Genomic DNA, 25,347 nt, shown 5'->3' on the forward strand with positions numbered 1-25,347 from the left:
AGTAGACACCTTATCAAATCTGTTTAAATTGTTTGTAAATATCATAATTATTTTCCAAAACTTTGTCTAAAACAATGTTTGATAAGATGCTTGGTGTTGAGAAGGATAGAAAAATAATTCAAAATTTTGTACCATGATTGCAATTAAATTCCTTCGTATTTATTTCATACATTTTACATATTATGTTCAAGATTCGATTAAAATATTTTTGTAACAACCATTACTGCAAGGGGAAGAAGAAAATATGGGTGTAAGGATATAAAAATCCCGTTTTGTTCTAATGTAAAGAAATATAATCATCAAAATCTTCCTGCGCCTTTAGGCTGTGCCGATAAGGAATTTTTTTTTTTAACTTTTACTTACAACAAGAATCTGTTCACACACATTTCATTCATGGGAATTTATACGATAAATGTAACGTTAACTTGATTAAGAAATTAATAATATCACATACCTTTTAATCACTATCGCTACCGCTGACCAATGTTGATACCCCTTCCATAAGAGTAGCACAGAGCTGACCAGAAGAATGGTAAGCTTCCTTAATTGCATTGCACACACTCATATTTTTTGAAAACTACTCAAATACATTCAACACAATCTTGCGCTCCCTCCCGCGTAGCCTACCGATATAATTTCTTTTCGGTGTTCTATCTTCCATATTTTATATGTAAGTAATAAAAATAAATGTAGAAAATAATATCACGTATGTTAATATATAATTTGTCAAAATTAGAACTGTAACGAGTCACTGGACACAACGCGTTGCTTCGTCGCGAGACGCGATACTAACTGGCAGGCTGGTTTTCAGAAATGCGTGTCTAAGGAAATACATGGTTGACTAAGGAAGCCATGTATTTGAAATTGCTTGCAGGACAGAACCCCACTTATCTAAACACACGACCCTGTTTCCTCTTACGACGGCAGCTTGTGAGAGAAACCTCTATTGCAGCGCGCTCTTGTACTGATAAGACACATCTTTAACAGCTATTTCCACGGAAACTGTAGAAGCAATTGAGATAGAGCTGCTTTTAAAAACTAATTCAATTCATTGTGAACATTTTTCACGCTTTCGTCCCCCATCTATCTTTAATAGAAAAAAAGTTTTCCGCTGGTCAACTTTTTGATGTGTCAGTTTGTGAGAAAATGCATTTCAATATATTAAAAAAATTATTTAAGTGAAACCTGTACAGTTTTTGTCTTAACATTTGTTCGGTGGCGTCCTAAGGCATTAATTTATTATTAAAAAAAATCTGAATGAAATACACATGTAGGTTATTATTTTTTGATGTGAAACATCTCGGAATACTTCAAAACAGTTCGCAGTGAATAATTTATGTTTTTTAATTTTTTGGACACTTAAAATATTGTTAAGTATTCAAAATAAGCATTGCCTGGTGCGTATATTTCGATGCTATACAATATGAAAAAAAGCTTGGTCCAAAAATTAAAATTTTAGTTTCGTTTCATGTTTGGCAACAACGCACGAAGAAACAAGGACAGCGCTAACGGCAATCAGCATGTGTTAGAGAGAGAGAATGTGTCCATTTACTTCCACACTGCAATCTAAGAGTGGGATGCTCTATAGGTGTGAAACAATACATTTTATACAACAATTTTGAAAACTGTGAAAAAAAATATTTAGCAGTTTTGTGGCATTTCATAAAGGTTATTTTTACAAATGAATTATATTTTTAATTAATTAGCTGAAAGAAAACATTTAATTAGAAAATTATCTAAAACAGCTTTTAGGTTGGAAATTTGTAATAAATAGCATCTAAAGGATAAATTAGCAAAAAAAATAGCATCTATAGCAAGATGATAATTTTTCCGGCCCCTACCTATTTATTTACATTCAATGTAAAAATTTTAGTTGGTTATTTGGCCTTTCAGATAAAAATTTAATTTGTGTAATGTATAAATGGATGCTTAATTTGTTGTATAGTATAATTGTAAAATTAATTGTGCAATGAACGGTTTGTTACAGCGAAATACTAGACTGCCACCGGGATGCAATGAACAGTTCTGTACCATGTGCAAAATTATGTTTACATCTATGGTAGTTGCTGAGCAACATTACTCTGGGCGTTTACACAACACAGCCTTGAAATTTTAGTAAGTAGGCCTTTTTTAGTTGCCATCATGTACCCAAACAAGCATTTATTTCCGTGTCTCATGTAAATAATGATTTAATTTTAGTAAGTAGACTTTTGTTAGTTGCCATCATGTACCCAAACAAGCTTGTATTTTTGGATATTGTGTAAATGATGATTTAATTATTATGAAAAAATGAGATTTTATTATTTATACATATAATGTTAAGTTCCTGTGAGTACTACTCACCCCTTTGAAAGTTTGTATTTTTATCGTGCCTGTGCATACTATCAGAAGTTCTAAGTACTAGCCACTTAAGTGCAAACATGGCCATCATAAGCTGGGTACACACTTGTATTGTATCTTTGCCAACATATCCAGTGTTGACGTTACACTCTGTACTTTACGGTGGTGATAAACAGCAGGCATAATTTTCAGCCCAAAAAATTTGAGTTCTGAAAATCTGATGGATGCATCCTTGAGAGGATTTTGTATATTCCATTCAGTTATGTATTATAAATTTATTTCCGCCAACAGAATTGACCTACTGTAAATTTCTCTATTGACATTAATTATTTCTGACATCCACAGTAACACAATGTTTTTTACTTCAATGCATAACGAAGATAAATGGATGCGGCCACAGCCATTGAAGTTTTCAACATCCTCCATCATTCACTGGACGAAGGATACAGTACATGAAGTACGGGTAAGAGACAGAAATAACCTACTTTGAATCACTGGATTGATGCAATGATACAATATGGGGATATGCGAGTGTGGACCTGGATTTATTCAAGCAAATGGTGCACACTGTGTTATTTTGGTTGGCCTCTCAGTATAGCCAGCTCACCCCGGCTCATACCTAATAGCTAGAGACAAGATTTTATGGTTTTATTTTCAGGCCAATTTCGGTTTTAAAACAGGAGATTATGGTGTTATTGTTTTTATTTGTTATGAAATCTGTGTATTTAAAAAGGTAGCATATTACTGAACAAATATGATACTTAAATGTTCCATGATCCAATTTCTCCAAAACAGTTTCGTTTTGGCTGATACATAATACATTTTTTCAATATGATGATTTGTAATAAGCATGTCTAACTTTTCAGAAAAATAAAATAAATCTGTTAAGTATTTCTGTGTTTAAAAAATGTTATAAATTTGTAATGTAAAATTGTTTAACTAATAACAGTTGGAAGATAAAAAAAAAACATTTTCCATTCTTTTTTTTTTATTAAATTACTAATGTCATGTTAAAATAAATTACATTCATTAAATTTAATATTTAAAAGATTAGGTATTTGTTTAGAGTTATGTTTTGATTGAAAATGCTATCAGACCAAAACTTCAAAATTAAAACTCTCCAATCAATTCTCTGGCACCAGTATTTCAATTTCTAAGCGATCTAGAGGTTGAATTGCACACTAAAACAAACAAAGAACTTTCCCTAGTAACTAGTAACACAGTAAACGTGTTACTAGCCAAGGGAAGGTATTTTTAAATAATGAACGTAACATTAAGTCCCATTTCTCAAAAGAAATTGTGAGATGTAAAATTATGTCATAGCACTCAAAGTATCAGACTGTTTGTTGGTTAGGTTTTATTAGCTCTGATGTAACCAAATGGCTTGTAGTAAAATTTCATGATAATTCTTAGAAAATTTTGAGGAAGACCTGGAATTTGTTTTGTCAAAAAAAGTAGCCATTCTGTATATCTATTTCTTTCTCTATCTCCTTCTATCTTTTTCTCTCTAGCTTAGATCTGTGTGCGCGTGCTTTTGTGTGCACACGCGTACTTTCCGCTGAGCGTTGGAACATCATTCACTGTGCTCTCGCGTCCTCTCAGCCAGTGGAATAGTCATCTAAAGCCCACGAAATTCAATTAGTTTGTAGCCCAGTCAACGAATGCCAAAAAATCTCAAATAGGTGAAATAATTCGTGTAGTCGCAAATTTTTGTACAGTGGTAGGGGAAAGACCCATGAACAACATACTAAAAATCCTGACCGGTGGGTTGCGAGCGGGGGGGGTGGGGGATCATTTAACTGTCATTTGTTTACGTTTTTCATGAATAAATCAAAAACCACGGCCTCTAGCGAAAACATGTTTGTATACAAAATTAAAGAACATAAAATTTACCACAAAAAAGTTCTAATCAATGTTTCTCTAGGATGTATAGTTTTCGAGCTGCAGGGAATATAAAATCCGAATTATTAAACAAATGTGTTTGAATTATACAAAATTAATTTTTAATGTTAAATTTTGTGGGTTCAGACTGAATATTAAATGTATGTACAACATCTAAATTAAGTAGTGGATACTTTTTTTTTTTTGTTATATGCAGAGGGGGGTTTGAGGGTGTGTACGAGGAAGGACGCTTGGGGCAGGAAGGGGGGTTGGAATAAGGTCAAGCACCACTGTCCTTTGTGCGTCTACCCCCTTCCATTTTCCCGTCCCTACCATCACAAAACATTTCATGTCCTGTTGACAGTTATTTTCCGGGGTCGGGCCAAAGTGTTGCGAGAATGCAGATTTCAATGTCTCCACAATCAATGGCTGGAATACTTTTCATAGCATGGGAGGCATCAAATGCATCACACCTGCCTCAGCTGTCCCACCATCTGAAGAGGTCCAGAGGCTCAAATCGGCTCCCTCTGCCACAGAAGTAGGCCACCTAGGTGTTATGGAACTTCAGACCTTTGATCATCGGACAAACAATGCATTACGGCAGATTACTGTTCTTGACTTAAACATTCTCAATCCTATTCCAACCGACATATTTGCACCAACTTTGCAAGATATGCTGTGGAGGTGTTGTAAGTGGATCCACTCAGTGCAACCCACTCCAGAACTGCCCACAATACCGGAATGAAAGGGATTTATGCAGTTTGTCAGTAATACAATTAATGGCGAAAGAAGTACAGTAACTTTCCTGCCATTCATTAATTCACCACCAAGTGACTACAACACAGTGTACACAGCACAACAGTATGCTTCCAATGATAGCCAGCAGCAAGGTGCCACGATTTGTTTTGTTACTTTCGACCAACCATTGTAAATAAAGGCACGAGAAATACAGTCAGGTATTATTTGTGTGAGATTGGGAGAATTTCATACACTCATGTCCTTCGTGGGGTGCATTGGTCACACAATGACATGGTCTGGACTGAAAGAAGTGTTAAGCCTAGTTTATACTCCAAATTCAGTTGACAAGATCTTAACTGGGCGTGCTTACAGCAGAGCCGTTCGGGGACATTTACTCGTTCAAGCAGTTTTAACTCGAATCATTCGGGAAGAAGCCAGTATTTCAGAAGAAGAAAAGAAAGAGATTATCAGCATTTTGATCAATGTGGAAGATCTTACTGTACAAAAGGTTGAGGGTGATTCTTGCTTAGCGTCAGTTTTAAATAAATTCAAGAAAAAGCTAGAGCGTGTCAAGGAAAACGGTCCTACTGCTGCTTTGTGGGTGCAGTATTTTAACATGGTTTCATTGATGAAAAAGTTCATAGATTCTGAGCGCCGTGGTGATTGGAATGGCCACTTGTCCTGTGTTCAGAGCATGATATCATTCTTCCATGCAAGTGGTCATTTTCAATATGCAAAATGTGCCCACCTCTATGTGCAAGACATGTTAGCACTGATAACTAGTCACCAAAATGTGTTCAAAGATTTTTCAGATAAGGGTTATTTCACTATAAATCGAACTGATTCACGTTGGGCAGGGGTTTGGTCAGACATGACCATAGAGCAGACACTAATGCGCTCCTTTAAAAGCTCAGGTGGTATGACACGAGGAAGAGTAATAACTGATTCTGTTCTAGCGAAGTGGGTCGCTGGGTCCCCTGGAGCAACCACCATCTGCTTGTCATTAGAGGAGTTTGCTGGCATGACTTTTTCAAGTAGGGAGCAGCATGTTTGATTTCCGGGAATCACGGCAAAATAGGGCTGGACAAGACAGGGCAAAGATTTATGGCTGGTTCAATGACCATTATCCTTTTACAAAAATTAATTCACTTATATCTCTATCGACAGGCATAATCGGAAACTCAAAGATAAATAGTCATCAAGCCACAGAAATCGGTACTGGTACCATGAAAAGATTGATAGGCTGTAATTTTGGTGACATAAATAAGTCCAAAAAGAATGTTGTGTTGTCATTGGCTAATATGAGCAATACAATTAATGTTAATGGTGACACCGTGACTGTAGACCCTTTGACAATTTTCCAAAGATTTGCCATTACAAAAAAGAGTGATGAAGATGTTGTACAGCTTATGGAATTTGAATTATATCTCCATTCCCATTGCCACTCTTTAATGAAGGGGGAATGAGAAAAGGAAAGAAGTCTTCTTTTTATGATGCTTTTCCAGAGGATTTTTATGCAACTCATGATAAAAGAAAGACCACTAATGTAGTAGATGGAGGCTTCCTCCTTCCTCGCATGAAATGGAATTCGGGTACCAAGATTTCTGTTCTTTGCAATCAATACATACCCTATGTACTGAAGCATTATGGTGAAAACTGTACTGTGGTTTTCGATGGTTATGGTGACATCAACAGTACAAAGCGAGCAGAGCAGAAGAGCAGAAGCCTCACAAAAACCTCACGTGATATTAATTTTAATGAAAACATGAATGTCACTGTTCAACAAGAACATTTTCTTGCAAACGAAAAGAACAAAACCAGGCTCATAAAACTTGTCAGTGAAAAAATGACAGCAACGGGAATAGAAACAGTAGTTGCTACAGGGGATGCTGATGGCACTATAGTGAGATGTGGATTAGAGAAAGCTTCCTTACACCCCACTGTCACAATAATAGGGGAAGATGTCGACTTGATTGTTTTACTCATTGCTTTTGCATGACCAGGGAGTAATGTATACTTCACGAAGCCTGGCAGAGGAAAGGTGGAATCAAAATTGTTTTTAATAAACAAGCTCCAACAACTTCCTTTTGCAGAAACAATTCTTCTTCTCCGTGCTTTTAGCGGGTGTGACAACACCTCCGCCATTTACAACAAAAGCAAAGGTGGAATGATTAAGTTGTTTAGTAAGACAATATTAAGACAATATCCGACATTTTCACTAGCCCCTCAACACCAGCAGAAAAGGTTGCACAGGCTGGAGAGATGATGTTTTTAGAAATTTACCAAGCGACTGCAGATAAGAAAGATCTGAACAAACTCCGTTATGCTGCATTCCTAAAATCATCAACGAAGCCAAAACCAGACCTCGCCTCACTGCCACCAACTACAGGAGCTGCGCACCAACACTCTTTCAGAGTTAACTTATAGGTATGTTATTTTACTAATAACTTAATTGTATATAATGCTTTTTATAGCACTATTTCTTGCAATTTACAGCGGCATGGTTACTTACTTCTAGATTTAGCAATGGCTCAACAACCCTGTATCCCCGACCGAGTGGGGATGGAACCGAGGAGAGGATGGATTGCTCACCCCAGTAACAACCCAAGAAAAAGTAGCATCTGAAGCGATATTGAAAAGCATATTTTGCCGATGTTCTACTGGGTGTGGGGGACGATGTGGATGCAGAAAAGCTGGCATTCCATGCTCCATGGTGCACAATTACTCGATCTATAAAACTATGATGATTCATATTTGTGTGTTTGAAATGTAGGTATACACATTTAAGGTAATATTAGTTTTTTTTAATAAGTGTCTATGTCATTCTTTCTAATATTTCTAAATTTATTTTTTCATAAAAAAATATTTTTTTACCATTCAAACTTTTTTTTTTTTAATAATTCGGATTTTATATTCCTTGCAGATCGCAAACTATACACCCTATAGAAAAATTAATTAGACCTTTTATGTAGTAAATTTTATATACTTTCATTTTGTATATAGGTAAGTGTGTTTTCGCTAGAGGCCATGGAATTCGATTTATTCAAGAAAAACGCGAACAAATGACAGTTAAACACTCCCCCACCCCCCCGCTCACAACCCACCGGTCAGGATTTTTAGTATGTTGTTCATGGGTCTCCCCCCTACCACTGTACAAAAATTTGCGACTACACGAATTATTTCCCCTATTTTGTCTTCGTTGACTGGGCTATTGGTACCTTTTGTGCCTGTAAGTTTGAAGGATAATGTTTCTGGTCATATATCTTCTTCTTTTTTTTAAATTGTTTTTGGTGTTCTCTGATACTCATTAAATTTATTTCCTGCAATTTGCGAACATTCTATGTGTATGTAGATAAAAGAACAAGTTTTTTTTGTATGTATGTGTATTACTGACTTGCTTGCATTATGGTTAGATGTCACCATGTAGCAAAGGTTCGACATAGCGAGACGAAAGAAAGGATTGTAATAATAGCTCCTCTTCATTCTCTCTCCTCATTTTGGCTGTATCCATACTCCAAGTAACAGCTGCATAAATACTGTCACATAAAACAACTTGTCATGTAAGGAGGGGCATATCCAGAGATGAGTCTTGGGAAGGGGGGAGGTGAACCAGTGCCCTTCAGATAATCACAAAAAACATTACCAGATATAGAAGTCAGGGACTTATTTCCTAAAACATAGAACAATATTGACAAAACTCTGCTTATGGAAACCCGGGCATAGAATATTCAATAAAGGATAAACATATTGATGATACCAACATGCAAACATAATTCAAAATTATTAAACTAAAAATTAAATATTTTTAGAAAGCTAATTTTATTATTTTTAAAAACAATTCAGATCAAGTAGATGCAACACTTGGGGCATTAAAAAGGTCTTGGACAAATAAACTTAGAGAAATTTAAACTTATTCACTAAAAAAATAATTGTTCACCTGGATTGCTTCCAATACCTAATTATAAAATCTAGGTAACCTAGAAATACTAAAATACTCAAAGTATGTCTTAAATGCTTGGAGACCTCCCTCCTTCCCAATAAAATTTAATTAAAAAATGTTACCTTGATATGTGACTGTAAAACATTCTTCCTGACTTCTGTAAAATGTATGAAAATGGAATAATGAAGTAATCAAGCCAGTGGATTGAGCTATGTATTTAACAATATTATAGCAATTAGATAGGGCTACACAAAGAAAATGCATTAATACATATTTGCTTAAAGCCAAATTTATATAATCTTGTAATCTATTATTTAAAAAAAAAAAAAGTGAAAATTTTCTTGTGATGAGGTTTGAACCACATAATAAATTAGCCCTTAAATTTCACAACCACGCTTCTCCACTATGCTACCGAGAATATTGGAACCTAGGAAGGAGACTATGTATTATAAATAATGTAATGTCTGTTTTCTTTTGTATTTGAAACCATGCTGCAGTTATCCTTGCATCAAATAGCTCACAAAATACATGGTTTCCCAAAACAACACTCACTACCATGAACCTGCTGTTTGTTTACTTTTACAGCGCCCAAAAATATCTCGGACACTACAGTTACCAAGCAGTGTTGACAACTTCATATTGAGAAATTCCTCAAAATAAGCATAACCTTCTCATTAAAGATATACTCCACCATTTACAGTAAAGTTACCAAGTATTGTTGCTAACTTCATGTTGATAAATGCCTTGAAAAAGGTACAGATTAATTTCTCATTAATGATACAAAATATTTTTTTCCAATATATCCTGTGATATAAGCGTTGGTATTAATGAACAGCATTCCATTTTTTTGCAAGTTTCGGCTCTTCAGGGTTGTAGTTGGGGAAGGGGTGAATTTCCCCCATTGAATACACCCCTGCATATAACTCAGTTTTAAGTTCTTCAAACTTGCTTAAAATTATTGTGTTTTACACCAGAAAATGCTGTGTGTTTGTGTGTGTGTGTATGTCAGACCAACAGTTACTGTTTGGTTTATGTTGTTGCTTAATTTCTGTTAAATAAGTATGCATAATTATTGTAATGGTAACAATTATACTTGAAAATAATAAATACCGGTACTTGCTACCATGGTAAGAAAGACTGTTTTAGGTACTCATATAGTTGCATCTCTGATGTGCAAAATACTGTCTTTTTGTTTTCCGTAATGTTAAACAGCAAGTACGTAGTGTCATTTTTGTAATTTAGTTTTTTGAGTTTAAAACACAAATAAATTTTGCCTGAAGTAAAACTGACTGTCAATCATCATTGTTTAAGACACAGAGATTTGTGTTTGTCAGCTTTTATGTGGTAGCAAATCACAAAATTTGTTTTGTTTTGTGTATTTTTTAGTGAAAGGCAGAATCCAATGCTGAATATTCAATCATCTTTAAAATCTCAGTGAGTTGTAACTTCTTATTCCTTTGAAGAGTAAGCTATATTTTACAGTCCTTCACAAAACAGATACTTGACTTTGTAAACATGCTAAAAATAACATCACATGTGTTAAATAAATGTGTGTCCTTTGCATGAAAGCTGATTTACGTATGAAACAGCTACCATGCTTTTGAATTTAGTTTCAGCAGTTTTGTTTTGATGCATAGGTATTGAATTTCAAGAGTATCTGCCACTTTGCAGTGCAAACAAGCTAGTCTCAAATCACATCTCTAGTGAACTGTATAGACATCCTTATTTCCAGCCTCAGTAACTGTGAAATTTGCCTTGTAGACTGCATACAACTACCTACAACTATACAACGTGAATATTCAAATTCTGTGTTTACTGCAAGGGAAGGAACTTGATACAATCTTTATTGGGACTGCCTTCGTGATAACTGCTTGAGATTGGCTGGCATCTGAGACTGAATTATAAACACAAACTTCAGATAGCATACAAGATCATTTTGAAGGTACTACTGTTCAAAGGCCAGTGTAAATCCCGTTCCTTGGATTCTTCTCTAATTACCTAACTATCAATTAGCTATTATGGTGTAAATGCTTATTTTTTAGATGATAGGCTTTTATTGCCAGTGATTAAAAACTCCTTGGCTTCTGGGTTGACTTGAGGCCTTGGCCATGAAAATAATAATGGTGTTTCGAGAAGTAGTCGAAAACTTAAATTTTGTTACATTTCTACCATAGAGTGTTAGTATGCACAATCTGGCTAGGAGATAAATTATTCTGGTTGTATTATGTTTTTTAAGTAGTGTATAATTGAAATAGGCAGTTGGCAGGTCTGGCGCAGAGTAGGTGGAAGTGATAGGAATTTCCTGGTGTGTCGGAGAACAGGCTGCTTAGGCATAATTATGTCACCTGCAGAGGCAGGGTGTTGCCAATCAGAAAACTGCCTTCTGAACCGGGGGCTCGTGAGTAATTACCGTCCCAAACAAGGTGACTTGATAAGGCCCTGCAAGGGAATCGGTGGAAGGAGATCAGAATAGCTTGAAGAAGACTTTCTAGTAACATCCACTACGTTTTCCACTTTGGATAATCTTGGACAATCCCACTGGCGATTGAGTCCCGTGGTGGATGGCTAGTGGTGTGACCACTACACCCCCATGGCAAGATTGGAGTTAGTAACATCAGAGATGTAGCTCGTTTTGAATTCCAAGTCTGAGGTGGTCGCACTGACATGAATATGTCTAGAAGATCTTGTCAGGGAGTGCCGTAGGTTTTGGATTTGATACAATTTAACATCACTAAAGTATGCAGAGACTGTCGACATGACCACCAAGTTCATAGTGTGCTCCAAACTGTTTGGGAACAGGCCCAGTCAGGGACATAGTCGGGGGAGATCCATGTGGTCCAAACACCTCCCTTCAAGGATTTAAAAAAAAAAAAACAAGTGAAGACAGAATAAGAAAATTACAACTTGGCTACATAAGTTTACTGAGAGATAATTTTAGAAAGATTATTGTAATCCTTATTGGGTTACAATATTGTATATCCTATTATAGTCCAAAATGCCTCATGCACAAAAGTGGCAGGAATTGTGTTTCCAAGTACTCTATATTTAATGGTGTTTTGCACACGTGTTACTGTAAGCATGACTTTTATACAAACTTGATATGTGTATTTAAATGTTATTAATAACATATTTACATATTTGTCATCAATTAATTGACAAGAACAAAGTATTAAAACCAATTAAATAAAAACTAAAATATAAATTAATTTTTTTCTCATTTTTTCTCATTATTACTTAAATTTCTATGTGTAAACATTGGAGTTATAAAAGCCTATTATACATAAAGATTTTATTGCGATAATAATTTTCTTTTCAAAATTAACAATAAAGAAAACTTACAGAAAAATATGATATAATAGATATACTAGAACCCTCCTTCTCAAATCTTGGCTACGGACCTGATCCTGTACTCGTGTGTTTGGGTCATATAGTTATGTTAGGATGACTCCCATGACCCTAGCCACATAAGCGATCATGGTCATTGAGGACCCGTGACAGAAGGTTGTGATTTTAAAATGAATCAGAGTTTGAGTTGATAGTTTAGTACACCCATCTCCATCTGCAAGTGAAGCACAGTTTCACTGTTTCGCTAGCAGCTGTATCAAGTTTGTGGTCGTTCGTGGCAAAACCTGACCCTATCAGTGAGACTCACATTCACACTAACCAGAGTTGATAGCAGCAACTTTTAGTTTTTCTGGAACTTCTGCAGTTCTCTGTCTCAGAATATTTGTGTCTTCAACTTTGTGCAGCCTCTTAGCCACCTTATCCTTACTAGATACAGCATCAGTTGGTGAGGGTGATAAGTGCCTCTTTTTTTTATCATGCAGCTTACTTTGGAAAGTATTAGGGGTTGAAGGATAAGGATGGCCACCATCTTCAAACAAAGGACACACAAAGCATATCTAACATATTTCTAACTGATAACCTCTCAGCTTTACTCTAGTGTTGAACTAAATATTCATAAATATGTATATCACCCATTGGTCAAGTGAAATTTTTTTTAAAATAAATATTTGGTACTTATCTGAAACTGAGAAATCATTATTTCTGTAGTATGAGTAAATAATTTGTGTGTGTTTGTTAGGTAAGCTTCCAATGTTGGAGTGCTTGGTAGGTTTTTGTATCTATTGGTAACAAAATTTTTTTAAATATATTATATTTGTAATGTTGAATCGATAATCAAATATCAGATTATTCATGAATATTGAGTATTTTTGGAATACAAGACCCCTTAGTGTTTGACTGTTGTACAAATTTACCGTTGCATGTAAGGGATATGTACGAATGCAATAAATGCTTGTGCTGCTGGCATATTATGCAGAGACAGTATTGTTGTTTATTTTCTGGTTTGTTTAAAAGTATTTAGAGAGATTTTTCTTTGCAGGTTCATGTGTGGTATATGCAACATAGTGACTTCATGCCAAGAACATCTCGAAAACCATATTAAAGGACACAAACACAAAAAAGTGGCACAGAGACTAAAAGAAGGTGTGATAGTATGCAGTTATTTAAATCCTTTAGTGTATGTTCTTGTGATATAAATAATCACTCAATGGTATTTGGAAACACATTTTGTTTGTGTAGAACAAATTACTTTTATCTTTATGTATGTTTTACGCTGCATGGCTATGCACGGAGGCTTAAGACAGCAGGATCCTGTGTGGATCTCAAGTGGGCCCCAAGCCGCTCATATACCGACTCGGTGCACGTAAGTTGTGTAATGTTTAGACATTAATATTTTGCTTATTCATTCCATCTTTATTTCTACTTATTACGTTACATTCATTTCCGTTACAATCGTTACCTCTGTTCCACACTTAGTCACGTGTCCCGTGCATTGCCAACTGCTTACACACTATATCCCTCACACACTGTCCAACCTTAATACTATACATATACCACACTCTCCTGCCTTAATTCACAATACTTATTTAAATTTAAAGAAATTTAGGTTTTTACAACTTAGCATAAAACAATTCAAAGTATTACAATGTTTCACTTAATCGTACAGTCTTATTCTATTTGCTGCAACATTCACACTCTCATGACAATTACAAATCCAGTATTTGTCTAGGTTTTACTTGTCTGCCTGACCTCCTTACTGTTTTATCCATATTGGCATTCTCCACTGCTTCATTTCTCATTACTACAAAACCTTTAAAATCATCGCTCTCATTCCCACTGACCTCTGCCTCCTCCTGACTACCCAACGGTGAATGAACACATTCATTCCCATAACAATCACCTACCCCCTCACTGCTATGTACATTGCTGTCAATAGGAATGTCGATTATAGATTTTTTTTTACAGAAGGATTGTTCAGACGTTTTACCATTTGATTAACATGCCGTTTAAACACCCTGTTATCACTAGTTTGTACCTCGAACATCACATTACCTAACTTTCTAACAACTTTTGCGGAAAGCCAAGTAACCGCCCTGCTGGTATAGTACTTGATGTACACTGGACTACCCACAGTAAAGTTACGTGTCCTATTTCCCAAACTATCTTTGGCCTGCTCCTGCTGTTGCTTCTCAAAGATGTTATTATTGTCAGGAGTTAGCAAGTCCAATCTTGTGCGTAGCTTACGGCCTAACTGAAGTTCCGCTGGAGAGCATTCAGTCGTTATATGGGGAGTGATTCGATACATAAACAAGAACGACTGAACTGCTCTCACTGTGTCCGCACCTTGTAGTATTTGTTTTTTAAAACTAGCCTTGAATGTCTTCACACAATTTTCTGCAGCCCCATTAGATTGAGGCATATATACAGCTGTAGTTATATGCCGTACCCCATTATTCTGAAGAAATGTTGAAAATTCGCCTGACATAAAACTAGGTCCATTATCTGTCACAATCAACCCTGGTAAACCCCATGTACAAAAATATTGCCGGAATGCGATAATTGTCTTGGTTGATGTAATTTTACTCATCTCAAACACATCCACCCACTTTGAATAAGCATCCATTATCACCAAAAACATTTTACCATGAATGGGGCCACAAAAATCAGCATGTAATCTTCTATTTGGTCCAGATGGCCAAGGCCATTTACTCAATTCTGCCTTTGGAGGATTTGTCTGGAATTGTATACAAGCATCACAGGCCTTCACTTGTTTTTCAATGTCTTGGTCTAAGGATGGCCACCAAAAATATGACCTTGCCAAGCTTTTCATTTTTACTATGCCCATATGGCCAGTATGCAAGTCTGTTAATAATACCCCGTAAAGTTTCCTCGGAATTACCAACTTATGGCCCCACATTAAACAACCTCTGTCTACTCTCAATTCATGTCGCTTATTCTGGAATGGTTTAAAAACTTCTGGCAGTTTGGTTTCCGGCCAACCTTTTAGAACAAATTGCATTACTCTATTGACAATGATATCCTTCTTGGATTCATTCGCAACCTCTTGAATAGTTACCGCAGGTACCTCATTTGCAACAAAATTAATATAGGAAGACCCGTCTGCTTCAATTTGAGTTTGATACACATTACTAAGTGGTAATCTAGATAACCCATCAGCCCGATTCTCTTTAGAAGTCACCAGTTTTATTGCATATGTAAATCCCGATAAAAATACTGCCCATCTTTGGAGTCTACTAGCTGCCATGGATGGAATGCCTTTTTTAGGACCAAATATCGATACTAGTGGTTTGTTGTCAGTTACCAACACAAACTCTCTTCCATATAAGTACTGATAATATTTTTTTACCCCAAAAATAATTGCTAAAGCCTCCTTTTCCACTTGGGAATAATTTAGTTCTGCCTTCGTTAATGATCTCGAAGCATAAGCTATGGGTCTTTCATTTCTATCTTTACCCACCTGGCTAATTTCAGCACCTAAACCATAACTGCTTGCATCACAAGTTAAAATAATTCTCCGCTCTGGATCATACTGTGCCAGCACTGTGTTAGATGATAAAATCTCCTTAATTTCCTGAAATGAACATTCGCATGCCTCCGACCACACCCACTTGGCATCTTTTTTTAAAAGGTCATACAAGGGCCTCAATTTTTTAGACATATTTGGTACAAATTTAGAGTAATAATTTACTGAACCCAGAAAGGCTTGCAACTGATCTAAATTTCTAGGAATTGGTGCATTTACAATGGCCTCCACTTTATCCTGATCCATGTGAAAACCATTTTCATCCACAACATAACCAAGGAATTTCACGTCATTTTTTAGGAATTCACATTTGTTTAACTGTAAGGTTAAACCACAATCTCTCAGTCGTTCCAACACCCTTTCAGTTCATTTTATTACTATCTCAGTTGTTTCGCCACTGATTAATATATCATCTATGAAAACAACAGTACCTTGTGTATCTTGCAACAATTTCTCCATTTCCCTTTGAAACCAACTAGGTCCAGATGCCACACCGTATACCAATCGTTGATATTCAAAAATACCCTTGTGTGTTGAAATATTTAGTAATGGTTTACTCTGCTGACTCAATTTGATCTGATTATAAGCTCTTGACAAGTCCAGCTTTACAAATTTTTTGGCTCCATTTAAAGTGCTCAATATATCATCTACTTTAGGAACTGGATACCTGTCTACTTTCAAATACTGGTTAACAGTGATCTTAAAATTCCCTGCTATTCTTACAGTTTCATCATCTTTTACAATTGGAATAATAGGCGTACCCCAATCTGAGTGATCAACTTGTTTTAGTACCCCCATTTCTACCAAACGATCAATTTCGTTTTCAACCTTGTCTTTCAAAGCATAGGGTATTGAATATGGCTGATAGTATATTGGCTTGGCATCTTCTTTTAATTCTAAGTTTAGCTCACTTCTGTTATACAAGCCTAACTTATCTGTAAACACTTCTGGATATTTTGCTGTCAGGTTCAACACTAAGTTGTCAGCTTGTATGTTATGTATTGTCAAACCAAATTCTTTCATCCACATTCTACCAAACAGGGGTTTTGGCCCCCCATTTTTTATTACATGCAATAACATTTTTCTTGTTTTACCATTCAATTTAACATTAACCTCAATTATCCCAACACATTCAATTACATCCCCTGAAAAGCTTCTAAAGTTCCTTTCAGCTTTTTGCATTTCTACACCCTCAAATTTATTAAAATACATGTCCTCGCTTATTGCTGAAACATTTGAGCCACTGTCTAATTCAAACTTAATTAGTTTACCCTCAACTAGTACTTCTATTTCAAATTCATCTGCACTAACATAATTAATGTCAGTTTCAACATGACCATTCTGCATATTTAGTAAGTAGTCAAAGTTGTCCTTCCTACTTGTAGTACTACTGACCTCTACAGTTTGTTGGGGTGTTACCTTATCACTCAATCTTCTGTATTCCACATTTCTGTCTTCACTAGCAGCACATTTGCAGTTTTTATCATTTGGTGCAGCTTCTATCTTGTGTATCTCCCCTTTACGAGATCTCACTTCTTGCTGATTCCTACACACTGCTTGCAAATGACCCTGTTTGCCACACGCCCTACAGTTATATCTTCTGTACTTACACTGATACACCTTATGATTTGTTCTACCACACACGAAACATGATACTGGCTCTTTTTCTGTTGTCACTTGCTGTTTAGGTGCCATATTTCTGGAATTCCTTTGAACTCGTGTATAATGAATGTTTATTCCTTCTGTGGAATCTCTTTCATTCTTCATTCCCTCTACTTCACGCACTGATGTTTCAAATGCTATAGCCAGTTCAATAGCTTTTTCATAAGTCAATTTTGGTTCACTAAGTAATCGTTTTTGAAGTCCAGACTCGCGCAATCCACATACTAATTGGTCTCGAATATTCTCTTCTAGGTTTGAGAATTTGCAGTTAAGCGATAATCGCTTTAGACTAGCCACATATTCTGCAACTGATTCATCTGGTAGTTGTTTTCTCTCCTTAAATTTGTATCGCTCTGTTACTTCAGATGTCTTTGGCTTCAGGTGGTTCGTCAAGAACGTCATAATTTCTGGTAATTTTAATTCTGGCGGCCTCTTGGGTGTACACAAATCCCTTAGCAAGGCATATGCTTCATTATCCAACAATGTCAATAATATTGGTACAGGTTTTTCCTCAACAACTTCATTTGCTATAAAATACTGTTCAAGTCTCTCACACCATATTTCCCAGTCGTCTTCTCCCAGCTTAAATTACGTAAAATTTCCGGCCGAGAGATACCTCGTTGCTTCAGCCATTTTGGCCTCTATAGTTTTCTTACTTAAGAGTAAGATTTGGCACTAAGGACCCATCGGATACACACTGGATTCAATCACTACTCGTCACCACATTGTAATGTTTAGACATTAATATTTTGCTTATTCATTCCATCTTTATTTCTACTTATTACGTTACATTCATTTCCGTTACAATCGTTACCTCTGTTCCACACTTAGTCACGTGTCCCGTGCATTGCCAACTGCTTACACACTATATCCCTCACACACTGTCCAACCTTAATACTATACATATACCACAAGTTGTATCTCACCACTTGAGCATGCCCAGTTATCTTAGCCACAGAGGACTCTTAGCTACTTGGGGCAGTATTTTATGGTAAATTGTGATAAACACCATATAACACACCAAAATACAAGTAAATTCACCACATAATCGCTAAAATGCTATTCAAATTATAAAGTAAAGCAGAATTAAAAAACTGTTATATGCTCAAATAAATGAAAATTTATTCTTCTACACCCAAAATTAAATTAATGTTTAAATCTTGGTCTAAAATTCCTATGGAATTTTTTTGGATCAAATGGATTGTAAAAATTAATTATATCTCAGGATTACAATTCTCCTCTTATTAACTAATTTTTACATTATAACTCTGGTTTGTACTAAAAAAAACACATGATGCTAATTTATGTTTTTCATAGTAAATCTACTGCAGACACCAATATTATGAATTAATTTTTTTTATGTTGTTAATGTGGTGAAAATGAATTTATAATACTTGTCTCATTTGTTGAATATCTAACTATATTAATAAATAAACGGCATTCATAAAAATGAAACTAATAACACAGAAATCTTCTTTTTCAAAAACAAAATACCCAAAACCAAAAAATAAAATCTCAACTATTATTACATAGTAATTGTAATGCAATATTATCTGTAAAAAGGTTAGATTAAAATTTATATATTTAATGTATGGAAAATTTCTGTTTGTAGATTGATTTTTTCTTCTTTATTGGTCCTACCGCAGTATTAGCTAGGCTAACTGAAAGAACCTTGTTTTTGCCAGTAATAAAGCAGCAAATCATCTTCCTACAAAATTTTTCTTCAATTCTTTTCAACGTACTCTCCTAGGACTAACTACTTGCCAAACACCCCCCTACGCTTCGTCATAATGTTTGCGAGCTCAGTAACACCTGGAGGTCCTACACAAACCACTACTTTTTCTTTGTGACTTTCTGATGACCAACATATGGGAGGATGAGGTCTGATTACTTGCCTCTTACCAAGGATGTGGCAGACTGCCATTGGCCGGTGGGTTTTCTTGAGGTACTCCTGTTTCCCTCACCAGTGCCTTCTGTCGCTACTCTGTCCACATAGCTTCACTTTCATCATCTCTAATGACGATGGTGTCTATGAAACGTTAAGCCTCAAGTACCATGCAACCCCTCGACAACGATGCCTGCTATCTGGGCATATTTTCTGGACTCTACACCATCCTGTTCCATGTCTCGATGATTGGCTATCGTCTGGTTACTGGTTCACAAAGCCACGTGTGTAAATCTTTCCAGTGTTGCAGAGAGGCACATCAGGTGTGTCTTTCAGGTCACCTCTCGTAATCTGTTTTGCAAGCGCTGCCCTTAAGGCGGCCGTTTGGCTGGGTGCTCATACGGTGTGCGAGCTTCAGAAAAAACCATGCGATATGAAAACTGCTCAGGATATCGAGTGGGGCTGTTTACAAAAAGAATTTTAAGATAATGCTGAGGGCGAATGAGTAGTTCTGTTTCCGTATTTTGTTTCCAAACTATATTTTTAGGAGAGTGAAAATGGCTAAAACATGTTTTTTTCAGATCAATTTTTAGGCATGAAACATCTAGAACAGATTCCTAAAAGCACTCAAGGGAGGTGCATTACACCTTAATCTTCATTTCTCCACCATATAATGTAATGGTTACCTCTCAAATCTCATATTTGCTCTATGCATGATAAAAAGACTACGCCTGTCCATAGCCTTGTGCTTAGAGACGACACCGCTCTAGAAGCTCGACTCACTAACACAAAAATCCCGCTGACTAGGCGGGCCCCTTACTGAGCAAGGTCTCCCGATCTGTCCCCAAAAGAATGTGTGGGGGATCAGCTCGGATGCACACTCTGATCCGGCGTTGATGTACAGTATGCAGAGGGTTAGTCGTATCAACTACGGGCTTACTTTCCCAGGATAAGATGCAAGGGCCATATGTCTTCCATCCAAACCAGACCCATATCTATGAGACATCCTATGTGCCTGTACTGCCACCTCTGATGTCATATTTATTATTGTGATGCAGTCATGCAAACTGAGCTTTCAAAATGTGCAATTTCATTTCAACCAACTATTTCATGAGAGTAAAAACTTCATAACTCGTAAACTATTCGAGAAAATAATGGTTTGTGAATCTTAATTTTTTTTTAAATTTTGTATAAGAAAGTTTGGTTACATTCTATATTACTTTTGTAGTTAGTTGGTAGTTGCATTCTACTTTTATGTTTCCTCTTGTTTTTAAAAATTTATTTACACTTTATGTTGGCATATCATTTATTAGACAATATTTATAATTGTTGAAAGTTGAATTTTCATTTTATGTTGGAATATATTAAATTAAAAATAAATGTGAATTGTTGCAGCGAAATATCTTGAGATGCACAGTGCTTATGATGATGAAGAAGAATACCATTATGCTCAAGAATATGACATCATAGAGTCACAATTGGGTATGTATCAGTTACCTTGCAGAAACTATAACTAATTTTTTTTAGAAATTCGCAGTGTGTTTCTCTGCACTAGTTTACTTTTTTCCTTTCTAGTATACTTTCTGAACTTCTGACACAAGAGAGTGTTTATGGTTCTGTTTGCATGTATACACTTTAATCAATATTCACAAGTGTTTTAAATTGGCACATTGATAACTTTTTAAGATTTTATTTCATTGATTGATATTGGATTTATGTATATTCTTTCTGAACTGCTTAAATATTTACGCAACAATGCTGCCAAATGTGGCAAAGAGAAACTTCCACTAGATTGTTAATGGAGCAAAAAGTAGAGAGGTACGTGTGGCTTATGGAAATATAATCATTTGAAAGTCTGAGTCTGTAGCGGCAAAATTGTAACTTAAAATACTAAACTGGTAATGTGTTTACAAGGACCCTGAAACCACATTTACACTTTGGGATCAAAAGACAAAGATTTACAATATTATTTAGTACTTCTTAAGGGAACGAGGCACTGGTTCGAAGGCACCCTCTTGCTTAAGTTTGTTGCGAGTTAACACACACACGTCGCCAGCGGAAATTTTTAAATAGAGGGTAGTGATGGGAGAAGGTGGCTGAAACGGGCGAGACACATTGAGCCTGGTTGACGTATGTTGTTTGTTTTCATGTCAGCTTTAAAGAAAATATCATTGCTGGGTGATCATACATGTTTTGAATGATGCTGATATGCAGTGACAAATTTGTTTTAAGGGAACATTTATTTATGTACTTTGTTGTTTGTTAGAGATAATAGTGTTAATACTTCATTTTATAACTGTAAGTTATAGTTTAGGCAATTATTAAGGTATTTTTGATATTACACAACTGATAACTTTTCTCTCAATGTTTTTAACTCAAATACAGCAATTTGCATTTATTTTTTTCCAATCAAAGATAAATTCCATTTGTTGTATTAGGTTTGTTTTACTCGCCATTTCTTTTGCTCCTTAGGAGGTATAAGAATTAGGAACAAATAACTCATGTAAGCAAAGAGAACAACTTGAGGATTATTTTTTTTAACCTGGCACAAAAGCAGGCATCTTTAAAAATGCAATTGCGAATTAAGTTTTGCGTGACGGTGAATCTGCTAGGCAAAAGCTAATATTGTGCCAAAAATGATGTTGTATTTGTTTGAATGTAAGTTCATCAATAAGGATATTCTCCACATAACCTGTAGTAATTAAATAAATCCATGTTAAAAAATATTTTATTCAAAATATTATATTATAGATATACAATCATCTTTATTATATGTAATATACCACTTCTTGATGCATGGTAACACCATCTAGTCCACAGAAAATGTTTGTAAGTTTTTTTGTGACACTGGTAAAATGTCTATGCAATCTATACATCAGTAGTAGAGCCAGGCTGTATATGAGCCCTGACAGTGGTGCTTTTTGATATAACAATCCTAAGTCTGATCTTTCTATTGAATGATTATGCTTTTAACAATCTTGACTGCTGAATCCACTGGTCTGTTGTTCTGCATGTGTTTTGGGCTACTTGTTATTTGTTTGAAGCTGTACATCTTAGTAAAATCCCTGTGTTCTTGAAAGGAATACTGTGGTCCATTATCTGTTCTAAGTTCTTTTTGGATTCCTTGTCGAGAAAAGGTAGCTTTACATTGACATCGACCGGGGCTACGCCCTCCCTAAGCCCGATGTGCCTCACGCCATCGCCACCCCTCTCCTCCCACCCCCACCCTCTATTTCAAACCTCCCGCCTCGTGTGCAGGTGTGTGTGTGCGTGTGAGCCTTGGCCCTGCAAGAGGCAGTAGCTTCAGTGCCACGTTCCCATAAAAACTTAATTAAAATAATAAGTAATTGTAATGTAAACCTTTTATTTTCATTTTTTTTAAAATTCCTAAGTGTTTATGTTTTAAGTTTTAGTTAGTAAGGACGATGCAGCGCCCCAGGCGGGCAACCCCGGAACTAACCACAACTACTTTTTTGAACTTTAACGAATAAATTAAAAATAAGTTAAGTTTGGTAATGATAAATCACTGTGGTCAGTTTTTGCTTAGTGTTTAAGAGGGATTTTCATGTTAATATGTTACCAGGTGGATACCTGGTAACATAACGGGAACTTAATGCTTCCCGGCGGCCATGATGCCCTGGCCTCGTCAGTCAGCTTCCGTTCGCCGCCCGGGGTAGAAGGCCTGCGCGCGCCTCGTCGACTTCAATATTTTAGTTTCATTGATCTGGTAACATCCGTTGCTCCGTAATTATTTTTTAAACCTTTTTTCTTTTCCTTGAGGTCTACCCCGGGGGGATGGCTCTTTAACATAATTATTTAAATCCAGTTGGATTGTTTATTTCTTAATACGTAACGAACTTTCGAGGCCAGGCCACGAGGTGACCTGGTCAGCCTTTAAGCCGGTGTAATACTCCTGTTGCCATGTTATTTCATTGTATCAGTGAATAACTCTTTTTCACGAAATTACTTATGTAACATTTTATTTCCTTGTGCCGCTCGACATCAATAAAGAGCTTTCCCTAGACTTCTGTGAGTTTCACTGAGCAGCCGTGTGCGTAATCCTCTGAGTCCCGAGGCGTGTGGAACGCCTTAAGAGCCCATTAGTGCTACTGCGCAAAGGGGGAGTCGAGCCTAGTCCCCACACGGGTCACGTCACGGCCCCGAGCCAGGAGTCTACGGCCGGGTCCATGTGCCCCTACACGTGGTGGCGCCCACTAACATACCGCCTTAACGCCATCCGAAAAACCCTCCTCAACGACAACATATTGATACTCTTCTAGGCAAAGAAATGTTGGGCAATTCATATTTTTCTGGATATCTCTAATAATCTATCTTTATAAGGTAGTTTTTTCTCTTTTGTTCTGCTATATTTGTATCAATAACTTCCTATGGTCCTTGAGGTAAAGGAGAATGCATAAGAGGTTCTGGTCTGTTCGGTTTTTCCTTTATACATGTTTCACAGCTGGATGTAAATTTTTTAATGTTGTTTGTAATGTCTGGCCACTAAACTCTTGCTCTAGCTCTTGGTACCCAATTGTCCTATGTAAATTCTTGGTATCACTAGAATAGTTCCCTTCATTTGTAATTCTCTGATGATAGATAGCTCTCCTCGTACCATCCAAGTGCTGGGCATGAAACTGGTACTTCATAGGTTCTGAGGCTACCTTTCTTGCACAAGCTGTTTCAGCTCCTTGCATGTAGTATCCGAACCTTGGGCCAGTAGTACCTCTTGAATCCTTTTTGGAAGCAGGGAAGCACCCAAACAGCCAGTCTATAAGAATGCTTCCGCACCACATGTTATATACAATAAGAATATCTCATTAGCCTAATTCTGTATCTTTACAGTCTAGTTGGTTCAACAAAATTTTTCTTGCCTAAGATGGACACCAATGGTTGATGGTCTGTCTTAATGAGTATGTTATTGTTATGTTATTGCTGAAGATGTACATTTGGAATCTCTAAAAAGCCCATGTAAATGCTAATGCCTCTTTTTTGGTTTGTGGTATGTTTCTTGTCTATTGAGGAGAAAGACCATGAAGCATAGACCACTGTTACTGTTTTCGTTGGGTTGTTGTGCCCCCGAGGCCATACAAAGATGTGTTCGTTCCTGTGCGAACCTGTTTTGGGATTGTAATGCAAAAGCATTGGTGAACTATACAAGAGTTTTTTATAACCTGTTGTCCCTATGAAAACTCATTATCATATTTTAATAGTTGATGCAAGGGTTCTGTGATGAAACCAAGTTAGGTGTAAACTTACCTATGTAATTTGTCACACCCAAAAATCTTCTCACTTCCTTAATAGATTAAAGATGTAACATCCCTTAAATTGTTTTAATTTTGGCGGAATCAGCCTCCATTCCTTTGTCGGACACAATGTGACCTATGAATTTAACCCTGCTTGTTGCAAACACACATTTGTCATTCAGTGTAATCCCTGCTTTTTATGTTTTTTCCATGTTTTCGTAATCTTTTTGAATGTTTGATCCATATACCAAGACGTTATCCATTAGACATTTGACACCTGGAGCTTTTGCAAGAATGCGAGACATTTCCCTGAAGTAAAACTCAAGTGCACTGGTAATGCCAAATGGCAATCTGTTAGAACAGAACTGGCCAAATGGTGTAATAAATGTAGTGAGAAGTCTAGACTTTTCTTCTAATATTCACAATTTGCATCAATCTTAGAAAATATGACTGCATTTTTAAGTAGAGCAAGGGGTTTATCGATTGTAGATAATATGACAAATCTACACACAACCTGATATTGCCATTTGGTTTAGGAATGATTACAATTTCTGAACACCATTCTGTCAGGCACTCCACCGGAGAAATTATGGCCATATTTAAGAACCTGTAATTCCTGTTTTTGTTTTGGTTGGAGTGGAATTACCACTCTTCTGGAACATGGTATGCTTGCCAGTTGTGTGACACTCATCTTAATTTCATAGGGAACGTTCGTTAACCTACTCCCTGGAAAAGTTTGGTGTACTTTCTCTTGGGTTGGATTTGT

At 36.3% G+C, this 25,347-nt stretch overlaps 1 protein-coding gene across 15 annotated transcripts in view; it reads left to right on the forward strand.

The window, feature by feature from the left end:
• Positions 1-25,347, forward strand: part of LOC134528075 (zinc finger matrin-type protein 4-like) — a 70,625-nt gene that overhangs the window by 39,814 nt on the left and 5,464 nt on the right. For 5 of the 15 annotated variants that reach the window (XM_063361309.1, XM_063361313.1, XM_063361310.1 and 2 more), the window contains 4 exons: positions 1,988-2,115; positions 10,286-10,333; positions 13,284-13,387; positions 20,731-20,817. In XM_063361309.1, coding sequence (XP_063217379.1) covers positions 1,988-2,115; positions 10,286-10,333; positions 13,284-13,387; positions 20,731-20,817 — 367 coding nt within the window. Of the gene's footprint in view, positions 1-1,987; positions 2,116-2,727; positions 2,804-10,285; positions 10,334-13,283; positions 13,787-20,730; positions 23,360-25,347 lie in introns of those variants that run through there. The other 10 variants (XM_063361321.1, XM_063361320.1, XM_063361314.1 and 7 more) reach the window with 10 other exon arrangements.

The sequence above is a fragment of the Bacillus rossius genome, chromosome 1 (assembly GCF_032445375.1).
Source record: "Bacillus rossius redtenbacheri isolate Brsri chromosome 1, Brsri_v3, whole genome shotgun sequence".
Classification (NCBI taxonomy): Eukaryota; Metazoa; Arthropoda; class Insecta; order Phasmatodea; family Bacillidae; genus Bacillus; species Bacillus rossius.